Genomic DNA, 16,237 nt, shown 5'->3' on the forward strand with positions numbered 1-16,237 from the left:
TGTGATCCCTTGGGATTCCATATGAATTTTAGAATGCTTTTGCCCTAGTTCTGAAAAAAATGCCATTGGGGTCTTGATAGAGATTGCATTGAATCTGTAGATCATTTTGGTTAGTATGGACATTTTTTTTTTTTTTTAAGATTTTTATTGGGTAATTGGGGGGATGGGAACAGTATTGGGGAATTAGGGGGAGGGGAACAGACAAGTTGCTGTCGTTTTGTTCTTCAATCTAGTTGTGGAGGACGCTGCTTCACTGGCCCAAGTTGGCACCATCATTGCGCTCTTCCCTGGCGAGGCAGATCAGTCGCCGGCTTCTGGACGGCCGCTCACTGCGGCTGCTGGCCGCTCACGCTGGCTGCTGGCTACACACGGTAGCCCATGGCAATCCACTGCCACAGGGACTGCAGCCTACGCCGTCGCCAGCGACTCACGGCAGCCCAGCTCCAGGTTGAGCTGTTGTTCAGCATCTTAGCTGTAGAGGGCAGTGTCACTGGCCCTCATATGTGGGATCCGAACCGGGGCCCTCTGGCATCCCAAGCGAGTTCTTAACCATCGCGCCACTCGGCCGGCCCAGTATGGACATTTTAATGATTTTTGAGTCTTCCAATCTATGAGCATGGGAGATCTTTCCATTTATTTGTATCTTTTTGGGTTTCTTTCAGCAATATTTCGCATTTTTAGTGTACAAGTCTTTTACCTCCTTTTTTAGGCCATACTTAGTTTGTAAGGTTGCAAATAATTTGTGTGTAAACATCTATGTGTATAAATATTTCATATATCTCTGATTAGTTCCTAATCGTAGAGTTAATACATCAGAAAAAAAAAACTGAAGCATTTTTAAGGCTCTGGAAACACTCTGTCAGTTTGTTTTCCAGAAAAAAATAAAACAGTTTACATTCACGCTGGAAGAATATGAGAATGCATTTCATCATACTGAATACTGTCATTTTTTAATCTTTACCACTGTGTTAGTTGGAAAGTGGCATCACAGTGTCAGTTTAATTAGTATTCTTTTGATTACTTGTGAAGCAGAACACTTTTTTATATGTTTATTGACCAATGTGTTCTTATTTGAAAACTAATTACTTTTGCTCCTTTAACTAGAATAATGATAATAATACATCTATTCATTTTTTGCCAACAAATATTTATTGAACATCTACTATGTGCCAAGCGCTCTTCTAACTGCTGGGGATACAGAGTGCTCCTTATGGAATGTTAAGCTCCATGGGGAAAGAGAAGGACGATAAACAAAATGAAGAAGTAAATTAGTTAGGATGTCAGAGAGTGATAAGGACTATGGAGAAAAATGAAGCAGGGATGGGTACGGTTAAAACAGAGAGAGAACAGGATACAATTTAAAATAGGGTGGTCACATAAGGACTTCTTAACAGGTGACATTTGAGCAAAGACATAAAGCAAGCTATGCAGATGCCTGGGAAGAGCATTCCCCAAAAGAGGAAACATGCAGAATCGTGTCTAATATGTTCAAAGAAGAGCAAGGCTTGGGTAGCCTGAATGAAGAAAGCAATGGAGAGAAGAATAGATGATGACGTATCAGTCTGAGAGCTAAAGGGCAGAGCGCCCAGAGGAGGACCCTATGAGAAGGTGAGCACTCTACCCATTCAGGATCATCGCATGTCTCTATTTGTCTTAATAAAACGAAGTCATGTCTTCACTTATGTTTGAGGCATTTCTTATTAGGATTATTTTCAGGTATTTTATGTCTTTATGACTATTATGAATGGAACCTGTTTTCTTCCAGTATGTTTTCTAGCTGGTTATTTCTAGTACATAAAAAGTGGCTGACTTATGGACACTTCTTATATGCCTCCACTTAAACTGAACCTCTCAAGTGTAAGAATTTTTAGTTAATTCTCTTGAATTTTAAAAATTGAATATCATTATATACTCATAATATTGATAATTGTGTCTATTTTCTAACAATTTTTCTTTTCTACATTTTGTGCTATGACTATAGTTACTAAAACTAACCCAAAATGTTGAAAAGAAAAGGTGCTAAAACATGTATCCATAGAATTCTGTTAATGAGATGTCTCTATTGTGTCACTCTAATGTGCAGTGTAATATTGGCTGTAAGTCTAAGGCTGATATTCACAAGCAAGTTCAGGAACTTGCTTTGTAGACCTAATTTTAAAAGTAGTTTTTAAACATCAGAAATGTGTCTTGATTTTGGAATGTATTGATTGACTTGGTCTTTGGATCACCAAAAAGATCATTTGGGTACTTGCATTTTTATAAACATATTTTAAAAAGTCATCTTACAATAGTTAACTTTAAAGCACCTATACAAACAGCAATAAAAGGTAATTATAATAACCTTTCTTTCTACATTGAGAAAAAGCTTTAAGAACATTTTATATTTACATGATTAAAAATTCAAACATTTATTGTATCAAACATAACATTTTCACCAACCTAAAGTTACAAAGTATGTTAATTAAAATGAATATTTATCAAATGCCTTTCAGAGTTCCCTGGCCTTTCAGAGGCTTATAGCCATTTGGGATTGGGGGCAACAAGGTAAGAGCCCAACTGAGTCAGGGTAACACGTATCAGAAGAGCGCAGAGGAGTGAACAGTCACTGCTGGTGGGAAGTTCAAAGACAGCTTGGAAGGCAGTGTGACCTGCTCTCTGCGGAACAGGAAACCTAGTGCCCAGCAGGGTAGGTGGACCAGCGATTAGAAAGGCTGCATCAGTGGGAGAGATGAAAGGGCTGGGTGGATGAAGCAGTGCACTTGCGTCCCCAATGACAAAGCATAAACTATTCTAAGATACCTTCGTGGATTTGAAAGTCACAATTAAAAGGCAGGATCAGTGTGTCAGTAGGATATAAAATATGTGTTAGAAATATGGCAATATATTACCATTTGTGACAATGGATAGACCCAATGGGTATCATGCTAAGAGAAATAAGTCAGACAGAGAAATACAAATATCATATCACCTCACTTACATGTGGAATCTAAAGAACAGAATAAATGAACAAATAAAACAGAAACAGACTCACAGATACAGAGAACAAACTGATGGTAGCCAGGTGGTAGCGGGGGTTGGGAGGGTGGATGAAAAAGGGAGGAATATACAAACTGGTAGCTACAAAATAGTCATAGGGATGTAAAGTACAGTATAGAGAATATAGTCAATAATATTGTAACAACTACGTATAGTGCTAGGTGGGTACTAGACTTATTGGGGTTATCACTCCATAAGTTATATAAAAGTCTAACCACTATGCCGTACACTTGAAACTAATATAATATTGAATGTCAACTGTAATTGAAAATAAAAAATAATTAATAAAAAGAAATATGGCAATATAGAGAAAAAACGCTGAGTTAATCAGAAAAGTTCAAGATAAGGGTTTTGAAATAATGACTTTATCAGGCTGTTATATCAAATGTTCCTTTGAAAAATATCTAGATAGTGAAAGTTTACAGTTGGGGATAATTATTTTGAGAAGATGATGCCACCAAGCAGCATATTAAAAACAGTGGCTGCCTATTTCTATGAGCACAACGTAACTGCTCTCAGGGAAGCCACTTTCAATGAAAGCAAGCTGCCCCAAGCCCCAGGAGTAACTGCTTGCTATGTTATCATCTCAGCCTGCCAAAAACATGGCGAGACACAGAGCTGACATTTATTTTCTGAGCTATGGTAATGTGTTATCCCATTAGTGGTTTTGATCTTTTATGCTCATTCATGGAACTGAGGATCCACTATTGCTGACCAGATACACCCCTGGTTGGAGAGGATACAGGTGCATACTGTGCCATATGAGCCAGGCTACTTGATCTCCTGCTGCATTTCACTTGCAAAACGCTATTAACATCCGCCATCAATTCCTCTCTAAGGAGTGTATAAAAATTCATGACTCGGAATGCTGCATATAATCATTTGGTTACAGTAGTATATGAGTTTACTTCAAAATTGGAATTTTGAATGTGCTGATTCACTTACACACACACACACACGCCACACATACACACATACACATACACACTGTTGTCACCTGATAGTTGTGTTAATACAATGCCATTCTTTTTATTTGGGCAATAGTTGTACGTTTGGAAAATGAGTGTCAATCTATATGGATTTACCAATCCTTAACCAACACATTTTCAAAAAAATCTTACAAACCCATTTCATCGACTTAATTAGTAAGGAGGACTCTCTAGAAATGGTTAGTTTTTAAAAATGAGGAGATTATCTGGAACAGTGCTCCAGAATTTGCTATATGACAAGCATTTCTCAACAGCAAGGTCCACTCATTGTTATAGTCAGTCCATTTCATCTGGAGAGGCTTTGGTTTCTTCAGTCTTATGTGTCTGTTTTTCAGGTCACCAAATAGGGTGGACATTTTTATCAGAATGGAGTTATTAGAACTTTGGGATTTTCTTCATTGTCCATTGAATTTCTTGTTTTTTTACCAGACCTGAACCTGAAAATAAGATAGGTGCTAAAGAAAATTAAATATTCAAGACTCGCTTCCTCAAAATGCCAAACTGATGCTCATAAACAATTCTGCAGTCAATGAACAAGTAATTATTTTAACTCTAATAAGAACCTCAGAAGTCTAGAACTAGTATTTTATGATTTTGAATATTTGGAACCATTTTCTTAATTAAACATAAACAAAACCCAGAATTGACACTCTTTTACAATTTTCCTGGGGAAAGGGTAGAGTTTGGTAAGAATGAAGTTCTTGGCAAGCTAAACTTGATACTGAAGTAGTTGTATGATTAGAAGAAAACAACTTATCAGAAATGGGCACATTTTGTTGTGTGTGTTCTGTCAGGGATCAGAATCCATTCATGTACAGATTTATCTTTATCATGGCCAGGCACCAAAAACATATTACCTTATATAAAATTGCCATAGGAGTTATTCCCATATAACAGATGGGAATACTGAAGTTTAGTGAAAATCAAGTTTTGCCCCCAAAATCAAATTTGCCCAAATTTATGCAATAGATTTGGGATTTGAAGGCAGGCGGTTTCACTCTAGAATCTAAACTTCTGTCATACTGCTTATCATTTACATGTTATGCCAATTTGTGATATCACAGAAAGATACTTGTTTTTGTCCCCATTCCAGACACAGAGCTCTTAAATCCCTTGTAATTTCCTGGGTGATAAGGGTAATAGGAGGAGCATCTTGTCTTTTGATCTAATGAGGCAACTCTTGGCTGGGCCCCTGTGGATAACAGGGTGGGGGCTGGTTGCCATAAAAACCAAGCCTTAAATGGAAACCTGAAACTTTCACCCCATCCCCCAAACTCTGTGGAGGGACAAGGGGCTGGAGATTGAATTAATAATTGACCACACCTATGTGATGAAACCTCCATAAAACTCCCTAAACATGGGATTGGAGAGCTGAATTGGTGAACATTCATGTGGGGGGAAGGTGGCGCTCCCCAACTCCACAGGGACAGAAGCTTTTACACTCTGGACCCTTCAGGGCCTCACCCTGTGTACCTCTAATCTGGCTCTTCATTTGCATTCTTTACGATAAAACAACAAGAAAAGTGTTTTCCAGAGTTCTGTTGAGTGGGTCTAGCAAATTACCGAACTTCATTCAGGAGCAGGATTGTGGAAACATGACTTTGTAGCCAAGTTGGACAGAAGTGTGGATCACCTGGGGACCTGATACTTGTGACTGGCCTCTGAAGGGAGGGCAGTTTTAGAGGACTGAGCCCTTAAACCTGTGGAATCTGATGCTAACTCTAGGTAGTTAGTATTAGAATGGAATTAAATTATAGGACACCCAGTTGATGTCAGAATTGATTGCTATCAGGAGGAATTCCTCTTCACCCCCCCAATCTCATAGGCTCAAAAAATGATACTGAATTATTTTATATGTTTTTATTAATGTGGGTATTTTTCTTTCATATATAATCTGCCACTGAAATTTTCTTTTCTGTAAAATGCTTATTCATGACCTTTGCCAGTTTCCAAACCGAGTTGTTGGTCTTTTTCCCACCGATCACTAAGAGTTTTTTGTATATTAGGTATGTCAGCCCTATCTCTCAATTGTGTGTTGCCAGTACTTTTCCACTGGCTTGTTGACCTTTGTCTTTATTTATTGTTTCTTTTTTGCTGTGCCAACAATTTCTAAAATTACATAATTAGATATATCAATTTTTTCCTTTATAGATTTCCATATCATGCTGAGAAAGGCCTTCCCTAAAGTTATAAAAATATTTGCTTTCTTCTGGTGCATTTATGATTTTATACTTTTAGGCCTCAATTTTTAACCTTTCTGGAATTCATCTGAATGTACTATGAAGTAGGAGTCAAGTTTTCATTTCTCCAAAATGGCTAGCTGACTATTCTAACACCTTTTACTGAGTAATCAAAATTTTCCCCACTGATTCTGAATTGCTACTCTTTATTATATACAGAATTCTCATATCTTCTTAGGTTTAATTCTGAACTGTATTCTATTCTAGGAATTTCTATTCCCATACCATTAGCACACTGTTTTAGTTACCATTGCTTAAAAATATGCTTTATTATCTGACAGAGCTATTCTATAGAGACGCTTCATAGCCATTCTTGCATGTTTCTTCTTTCTGAGGAATTTTGGTATCATTTTTTTAAGTGCCACTTACCATTTCACTTTCTGCATCTCCTCTAAGGTCTCTGGTAGAGTCACTCCAAAACTTTCAGGGAAAAACAGGGTGACGATTCCAATCAGGATGGTCAGGCTGCCCATGAGGATGTAGGGCAGAACTTTGTTGTAAGCACCTGTGAGGCACAGGACACGAGGACATCAATTAGATCCAGGGATTCTCCAGCTGCTCCCGAGAACCACTTTGGAAAGGTAGCAAACAGTATTTGTGAACATTTTCAGAAGATAAAAAGTATGCAAAATACACTGTTTTTTGTTTTGTTTTGGCAGATGCCATTGCCTCTACAGTTCCATAATCATTTACCTGCTTGATTTTTGCATTATCAGGTCTTTCATGTCAACTGGCATTCTCTAAGCTACTACTTAATCATGTGTGACAGATGTTCCTTTGATAGACATCTTTGCCGAGCAAAGTCCGCCTCTGAAGGTGGGGGTAATTGGAGATGGGCAGAAAGGGAGGGCACCCAGGGGAAGGAGGCTGACCAGGATGTTGCCTGCACAGGTACTGGCCATTATGACTGGTGTGACCTTTGTTTTTGCCCAAACCTGTGGGCTGCAGTGGAAAGCCAGGTCCACAGAGTCATGTGACTGTAAAAAAATATATATAAGTAATATGTTCAATACAATTTAAATCAATGAATGTCAGGCACTGTGAAAACACAGTGCTTTGGTGTCTTTTTGCAGTGTTTATAAGTCCTGGTTTTATTTGTAATTGGAAAAACCACTCCACCTCTTCTTTATCAGGAGAATAATAGATCCTTCTTTCGCTTCCTTTCCACATACAGAGATTACTGGAGAACAACACACCCAAGAATTTTACTTGACAAAAAAACATTAATCTTGGGCCGGCCAAGTGGCGCGATGGTTAAGAACTGGCTTGGGACGCCAGAGGGCCCCGGTTCGGATCCCACATGAGGGCCAGTGACACTGCCCTCTACAGCTAAGATGCTGAACAACAGCTCGACCTGGAGCTGGGCTGCTGTGAGTCGCTGGCGACGTTGTAGGCTGCAACCCCTGTGGCAGTGGGTTGCCATGGGCTACAGTGTGTAGCCAGCAGCCAGTGTGAGCGGCTAGGAGCTGCAGTGAGCGGCCGTCCAGAAGCCGGTGACTGATCTGCCTCACCCGGGAAGAGCACAATGATGGTGCCAACTTGGGCCAGTGAAGCAATGTCCTCCACAACTAGACTGAAGAACAAAAGGACAGCAACTTGTCTGTTCCCCTTCCCCCAATTCCCCAGCACTGTTCCCATCCCCCCAATTCCCCAATAAAAATCTCTAAAAAACAAACAAACAAACAAACAAAACATTAATCTTGAAACTTCTCTGAGGCCTCTGTATCACTAACAGGAGTAGCCATTGTGGAACAGAAAGCTCTGTCTTAGACTCCTCCATTTTTTATGTATTGATGGTCCACCATTAGACCATATGAGCATGGTTTGAAAGTATAGGGAAGAACAAAGGGAAAACAACACCATTTTACATAACAATGTGCTTTCTCAGGTGTTGTTCAGGGCAGCTGTGCAGAGCATGTTTAAGGCACAATACTGTTTCTCTTTCTGTGTAAGGATTGAGTGTACCTTTTCTGAGAATTCTTATATTCTTTGGGGATGTGTATGTGTGTGTGTGTTTGAATCAATAGGTAACCAATGGATGGCCAGGAAGAATAAGGCGGCGTGTCTACATTTCTCGTCAGCAGAGTCCTTAATGAGAATTTGGCTCTGAGTGCCACATCCTGCATTCAGGGAACATCTCACTAAAGCCCCTCTGGGGTGTTATTCCAAACTGATAAATTTGACTACATAAAAACTAAAATTTCCGGGCCGGCTGAATGGCGCATTGGTTGGGATGCCAGAGGGCCCCAGTTCGGATCCCACATATGAGGGCCAGTGACACTGCCCTCTAAAGCTAAGATGGTGAACGGCAGCTCAACCTGGGGCTGGACTGCCATGGGTTGCCGGCGACAGCGTAGGCTGCAGTCCCCTGCTGCAGTGGGCTGCCATAGGCTACCGTGTGTAGCCGGCAGCCAGCCTGAGTGGCCAGCAGCCGCAGTGAGTGGCCGTCCAGAAGCCGGCAACTGATCTGCCTCGCCCGGGAAGAGTGCAATGATGGTGCCAGCTTGGGCCAGTGAAGCAACGTCCTCCACAACTAGACTGAAGAACAAAAGGACAGCAACTTGTCTGTTCCCCTTCCCCCGATTCCACAGCACTGTTCCCTTCCCCCAATTCCCCAATAAAAAAATCTTAAAAATAAAAAACTAAAATTTCCTGCATTGCAAAAATTTTCATAAAGTCAAAATGTAAATGATAAACTAGGAAAAATATTTACAACATATGTACAAAGGACTAATTTTTTTCAATTCCAAAGCCCTCTCACAAATCAAAAATAAAAAGTTGAATAAACCATTAGAAAGATGGGAAAAAGACATGAAAAGTCAGGTCACTGAAAAATAAATAGAATGGCAATAAATATATGAAAAACATTCAACCTCATTGATAATTAAAGAAATGGAAATGACAGCAATAATGGTATCCATTTTTCACATAACAGATTATCAATTAAAAAATTGGATAATATCCATTGTTGGTGAGGATACGGAGAGACAGGCACTCTCATGTATTGATAGCTGGATTGTAAATTGGTACAATATTTAGAGGTCAATTTGGCAATATCTATGAAAATTTTAAATTGTTCCAGCAATCCATGAATCTAAAATAATCAAATGGACAAAGGGTGTAGGGCCATAGGGAAATGTTCACTGTAGTATTATTTGTAATAACAAAAACCTGGAAATGGCCTAAATGTCTATCCATTGAGCCTAGTTAAATACATTAAGTATATATATACATTAGAAGACTAGGTAAAAGAAGGTATAAAAAAGCTATATATAATAGCTTTTAATAAAGATATTTGAATACAATGTTAAGTGAAAAATTTGTGAAATTGTAACTATATAACTATACAACTATATTAAATATATATATATATATATCATGCAAAACAAAATGTCTGAAGGGCTATTCACCAAAGTGTTAATATTAGTTACTTTTAGGGCTGTGATTTGAGGAGCTGAGAGAGAAGAGGTGAACTTGCACTTTTTCTAGTACTTTCTACGCTATTTGAATTTTTCACAATGAATATCTATTACTTTTATATTTAGAAAAAGAACAAATTCATAAGATGCATCTTACCAAGGTACACAAAGTAGGGAGCAATGATGCTGCCCACTCTAGAGGCCGTGGATGTGATCCCCACAGCCATGTTTCTGACCAGGGTTGGGTAGAGCTCTGCAGTGAAGACATACAGCATGGAGAAAGCAGATGTGATCCCAAATTTTCCTAACATCACCAGACCAATGGACAAGAAGTCATAATCTGGAAAAGAGACCCAGTGTAAACAGAGGTGCTTTTAAAAGTGATATGCTCTTAACTCAGTTGCTTTGATTGTCCTCTTTGCTTGTATAGGAATGTTTTTATAATGTAAAGATATTACCCAAATAACACTTTCTTTTCAAATGTCTTAGTAATTGACATGAACAAAGATGGAGAATGAGGGGCTGCTTTGTGCTTTACTCTGCTGTTAATCTAGATCATTTATGTGTTCAGTGACCTTTGCCCACTTTTATTTGTTACAACCGTTTCATGGTAAGTTGTTAGCATGTTACTATAGTTAAGTTTAATCTTCAAAGAGAAGGAGGCTCCTTTTTTATCCTGTTTATTATTATTAAGAAATATGTACTTCTATGTATACTATGTATCAATAAGCTATCACCTTAACATTTTAATAATGTGAGAAAGACAATGGGGAAAAGGGAAGGATATATCCCTTCATGTGCTCTTTAACTACTTAAACATTACAGACCATAAAAAAATCATTGAATTTATGTACTGGAACTGGCACGTACTACCAACTCTAACATTTGAATATACACCTCAGAGAAAAGGTTTGAAAGTATTAAGAAAGCAGTGAGAAATTGGGAATCAGGGTTGTGACTTAAAAAAGAGGTTTGAGGGTTTAGGTGAATGTTTCTGTGAAGGGGATGACTGGGAGCATTCCTCTTCCTCTTCAGGTAATGATTTCTGATTCTCCAAGACTGACTCATCTGTATGAGGCATGTTGTTTTGAACACTGGAAATTACATAGTTAGCTTTCACTTGTCTAATTGATGAATAGTATATGATGTAAAAAGGCTACATAAACAAAGAGCAGTAGCCAATAATTAGCCTAAATCAAGGTGTGGCTCTTTTCCAGTAAGCTGTTAATACTGGTCAACTTCTTACCTGCAGGTACCAACTGAATTAGGAGAAGCACACCTCCTCCCAAGAACAGTACTCCAGCTATGATGTAACGCCTGGGCAGGGTTCGCAGGAGCAGCCAGGCTGTAATGTAAGCTGGAACTTCAATCAAGGCAGAAAGGAAACAGTTCAGGTAGGCATCTCCATGCAAATTAGGAGAGTTGAGAGACAGAGCAAAGTAACCTACTGATGTTAGCATCCTGAAAGACAAAAGAAAACACTCAAAAGTGACAAAAAGATGGCCTGAGTCACTCTAAAATTTCATAATGGTCAAGAAATTGTCTAGATTTTGTTTTTCTGTAAGTAGCCACTAACCACATGTGGCTATTTAAAAGTAAATAACACCTGAAACTGAAGTAGAATAATGTGGTATGTCAACTATAATTAAATATATATCATGGGAGGTGGAGTACAACATAAGGAAGATAGTCAATGGTATTGTAACAGCTATATAGGATGTCAGAGGGGTAGTGGGTTGACGGAGGGGGGTTATCACTTTGTGAGGGGTGTAAATGTCTAACTATTATGCTGCTTTGTACACCCAAATAAATAAATTAATTAATTAAAATTAAATAAAATCAAAGAGTCAGTTCCTCAGTCACACTAGACACACTGGCTAGTGGCTACTGTAATGGACAACACAGATATGAAACATTTTCATCATTGCAGAAAATTCTATTGGACAGCACAGTCTAAATAGACCAATATCCAACAATACCTATTCTGGTCTAGTTAATTTTACATTTCAGTATTTCCTGAACAGTTTATACATCCTCATTTCCTTAGAGCTATTATTTGAAGACAGAATGTCAGTGAACATAAAAGCCAGACTTCATTCTTAAAGAAGAAGGAGGAGCGGGAGTAGTAAGAGGAGCAGGAGGGGGAGGAGGAGGAGCAGCAGCAGGAGGGGTAGGGGGAGGAGGAGGATCACGAGGAAGAAGAGGGGGAGGAGGAGCAGGAGGAGGAAGACGATCAGGAGGGGGAGGGGGAGCAGGAGGAGGGGGAGCAGGAGGAGGAGGAAGAACAGGAGGAGAAGAAGAAGGAACACAGGTAATACTGTGTGATCCACTTATAGTAAATTCCGATTGATTCTAGTAAAATTACTTTAGGGAGAAGAATGGAAGTCTTATATTGCTTCAAAGTATCAAAAAGTGCACACTGCATATCCTGTCATCAGTTAAGTTCCACATAAGGGCTTCTCTGTGGAAAAAAATAACTGCACTATGGCAGACTCCCCTGTGCAGAAATGGGTTTACTGTTAACATGACTGAAAAGTAGAGAATAGCTGAAGAATCTTTTCAGGATCACTGTTGGATATTTTTATATATACTCCACTAGGCTGAGTAGCACAAAGGCTAATCCAAAACAAAACAAAAACATTAAACTTCATTGCTCCAGGAATCTTAGCGATTTTCACATTTGGTAATAAGAGCAGCATAGGTAAAACTAGTGACTATGCTGAATTCATACTTGCTGAACTCGAGTCATAAGTTCTGTCATTGGTTTCCTCGAATTGTAAAATAGGACAGCCCTAAAAATACACATTGCAAGCTGAGGCTACTAGTTCTGACAATCATCATTTTTTGTGGGGTAAGCATGTTCTTTCCTTCTTCTTCCTCATTTCTTTGCAGGTCCATTATTAAATCTACTCTAAAAAGTTGATTCATCATTTCTATACCTTAAAATCACTTGGTGGTTTGTAATTATCAAGTGTGAAACCCCAATCTAGGCAGTGGGGGTTCAGGTTATTATAACCTCACTGTTGAATTGCCAGTACAGCTTCTGGAAGCAGGAGCTGAATTAGCTTCTTGCCTTCAGGCACCAGGGACCTCATTAGTCTTAATCCCAATGACTTTAGGAGGGGAAACCCTTTCCCTGTGGGTCAGAGTGCTGCAGACTTTAATATGGTTCCCTGAGACTTCTTTTTTTTTTTTTTCCCCCCCAGTATCCAGTTCTAGGAATTGAATTGAGGCATTTTCAAATAACTTAGAATTTTATAACTTTTATTTTGTTTCAGGAAGACCCAGGCCTTGCCCTGAGGTTCCCTTGAATTAAGAAAATTAGTTGTGGCCGGCCGAGTGGCACGATGGTTAAGAACTGGCTTGGATGCCAGAGGGACCCGGTTGGGATCCCACATATAAGGGCCAGTGACACTGCCCTCTACAGCTAAGATGCTGAACAACAGCTCCACCTGAGGCTGGGCTGCCGTGGGTCGCCGGCGACGGCATAGGCTGCAGCCCCTGTGGCAGTGGGTTGCCATGGGCTACCGTGTGTAGCCAGCAGCCATCAGCCGCCCTGAGCGGCCGTCCAGAAGCCGGCGACTGATCTGCCTCGCCCGGGAAGAACGCAATGATGGTGCCAGCTTGGGTCAGTGAAGCAATGTCCTCCACAACTAGACTGAAGAACAAAAGGACAGCGGCTTGTCTGTTCCCCTCCCCCGATTCCCCAATTAAAAAAATCTTTAAAAAAAGAAAATTAGTTGTGGGCCGGCAGAGTGGCGTGTTGGTTAAGAGCTGGCTTGGGACACCAGCTCTGAGCAACAGGGCCCTGGTTTGGATCCCACATGAGGGCCAGTGACACTGCCCTATACAGCTAAGATGGTGAACAACAGCTCGACCTGGAACTGGGCTGCCGTTGAGTCGCTGGCAAGGCGTAGGCTGCAGCCCTTGCTGCAGTGGGCTGCCATAAGCTACTGTGAGCGGCTGGCAGCCAGCATGAGCTGCCAAGAGCTGCCGTGAGCGGCCGTCCAGAGGCCAGCGACCGATCTGCCTCACCGGGGAAGAGCGCAATGATCACAATACCAACATGGGCCAGTGAAGCAAAGTCCTCCACAACTAGACTGAAGAACAAAAGGACAGCAACTTGTCTGTTCTCCTTCCCTGATTCCCCAACACTGCTCCCCTCCCCCAATTCCCCAATAAAATCTTTAAAAAAAAAAAAAAGGAAATCAGTTGTATACTTCTGTGCTGTATGTCACACTTCCAGATCACTTATTACTTACCATAGCAACAAAGACATAATCGTTATTGTGGCAATATTCCTAGTCCTGAACAGGTCCAGAATGAAAGCTTTCTGCTGCTTCGGGGGTTTTAGCTCCTGTAGCTAAAATAATGCAAATAACCATGAGATTAAGAGTTACTGACACAACTAGACTGAAACAACTACTTGACTTGGAGCTGATGGGTCCTGGAAAAATACACTGTTCCCCAATAAAAAAAAATTAAAAAAAAAAAAAAAAGAGGTAGTGAGGAAGTACCTTTGGCCATGACGGCATGGAAAAAACTTATGCATGTAAGTCTCACTTTACCTTAAATATGCTTAAAAGTCTAGAATTTGTGGGGAATAAGGGCATCTGCATATGATACTTAATTCAAGCACTTTAACATGTTTGTGGCCCATTTTAGACAGAAGCCTTTTAAATATATTACACTGGCTCCATTGTGTCTTTAAAGGAAAGCCTGACTGCTAACACAGCCTTTCCTTGATGCATGCTCATCATTGTGGGTGATGCGAGCTGTGATCCTGAGAGTAGGGCCATATAGCCCCAAACTGCCTTGAGTCCCTGCTTTTTATAATTTTCTTATTGTTGTCTCAGTATCAGAACAAACGTGGCAAACCTTGGGCACGTTACTATTTATGTTTTCCGAGCCTCTGTTTACTTCTCTGTAAAATGGGTACAATAATTGGGAGTTAAGAAGATTAAATGAGATTATATATTTATATATATATATATATATAAAGCTTAGCATAGTACTTGAACCATGGTAAATGCCCAGTAGATTTTAACTATAATATTATTACTGCACCGTTGAGGAAAAGATGCTAGCTATCAGTGGTGAGTGTTAATTTCTTACTACCGTCAATGGGCTTCTCTCCTTTACTCTTAATTCACTGAACTGAACTTGCCATGTGTTAGGAATCTAGATAACCAAGCTTATTAGAATTGAAATAAAAAGCTACAAGGTTCTGCAGTGGGGAATTTCTTTGGGGTAAAGTACAAGGACTTTGTGACCCTATGCTTTGTGTGCAGTAAGAGGCTGAGAAAAGAGAGTCTATGATGAAGGAAGTGAGGGTGCCAGCCCTGCCTCTGTAGCAGGTGTTCCCCAGATATTAATATTCTTCTTTCAGGAGTAAACCTCCTCACGCAGCTCGCAGGCATAGTACCTTGTTTCTTCTACACTATTTACAGCGTGCAGCTCTACTGTTATGACTAGAAGTCCTCCCGGAGGGCTCTGGGTGTGGTGCCACGCACAGATGGGGCCTGTGGGTCAGGCCTGTGCTAACACTTAGTGCTTCCACAGGGCCCTTGTGAAAATGCAGACTGCCAGGTCCCACCCCAAACCTGCTTCATCAGAATCTTCCCTGGGGTCCAGAGGCCTGGGAATCTATATTTTTAAAGCCTCTTGGGTGATTATGATAAGCAGCCAGGTGTGGAAACCTCAGGACAATAACATTCTTGTATCCAGTGCTGGTCCGTGGCCTATGTGGAGCCATCAAAATGCCTTTGGACCAGGCACTACAAGCAGGTTGAGGTTGCTTCAGAAGGAAAGTCAGAGAAGCCCGAGATTGCTTTCTAAGATGAGACTACCTTATACTCTTCCTGTCCAAGTTAACACCACTGTCCCTAAGACCAGGTGAAAAAGCCTCAGAAAACCCTGCACTTTGGCACCGGAGAGACCTAGTGAGACTTCTAGCTGTGTGATCCTGGGCATATCATTTAACTGCTCTATCCCTCAGTTTCCTCTCCTGAGAAATGGGCCCACGGCTTGCATGAGCGTCAGATGGCTGAATATGGTGCCTGGCATCTGCTGGGCTCCCCATCATCGTTCTGAGCAGGCTGCATTTGTAGCACAGGGCTCTGCAGATCCTGCTAAAGGGGACCCTACCAGAGAGGTGAGCATTGGAGGTGACTGGGCCTCGGGAAAGCACATGCCCCCTTGCCCTCGGCAGGCCTGTCTAGTTCAGGTTCGATGTGCTTCATGGCAGGAAGAAACAGGGTGCTGTCAGAAGCATGTGTTTTGACACTGGACTTTATTCTTATTTATGCATAACTCTATATCCCTTCCATGTTTTGTGATTGCTTTCACTCATGTAGGTTTGATCTCTGTAAGTTCCTCAAAGACAGAAATCAGACCACGTTTCCAATAAATGTCAATGAACATCCATATAGCCCTGAAGCGTTAGATACTCCCAGTGTTATTTTTTCTATCCAGTTAAACTGACTAAGTCTGGGAATGGAATTCTTGATCTGAAGAGTAAAGGATTAAGACGGGATGTTTGTCCTGGCAGCCC

At 40.5% G+C, this 16,237-nt stretch overlaps 1 protein-coding gene across 1 annotated transcript in view; it reads right to left on the reverse strand.

The window, feature by feature from the left end:
- Nucleotides 1–3,279: 3,279 nt before the first annotated feature.
- Nucleotides 3,280–16,237, reverse strand: part of SLC22A4 (solute carrier family 22 member 4) — a 45,818-nt gene continuing 32,860 nt past the window's right edge. The window contains exons 6-10 of the mRNA XM_019642221.1: nt 13,947–14,047; nt 10,931–11,145; nt 9,842–10,024; nt 6,635–6,770; nt 3,280–4,462 (exon numbers count right to left, since the gene is read on the reverse strand). Of these exons, the coding sequence (XP_019497766.1) occupies nt 4,387–4,462; nt 6,635–6,770; nt 9,842–10,024; nt 10,931–11,145; nt 13,947–14,047 (711 nt within the window). The 3' untranslated portion in view covers nt 3,280–4,386. The remainder of the gene's footprint in view (nt 4,463–6,634; nt 6,771–9,841; nt 10,025–10,930; nt 11,146–13,946; nt 14,048–16,237) is intronic.

Source organism: Hipposideros armiger, unplaced genomic scaffold (genome assembly GCF_001890085.2).
Source record: "Hipposideros armiger isolate ML-2016 unplaced genomic scaffold, ASM189008v1 scaffold_66, whole genome shotgun sequence".
Taxonomy (NCBI): Eukaryota; Metazoa; Chordata; class Mammalia; order Chiroptera; family Hipposideridae; genus Hipposideros; species Hipposideros armiger.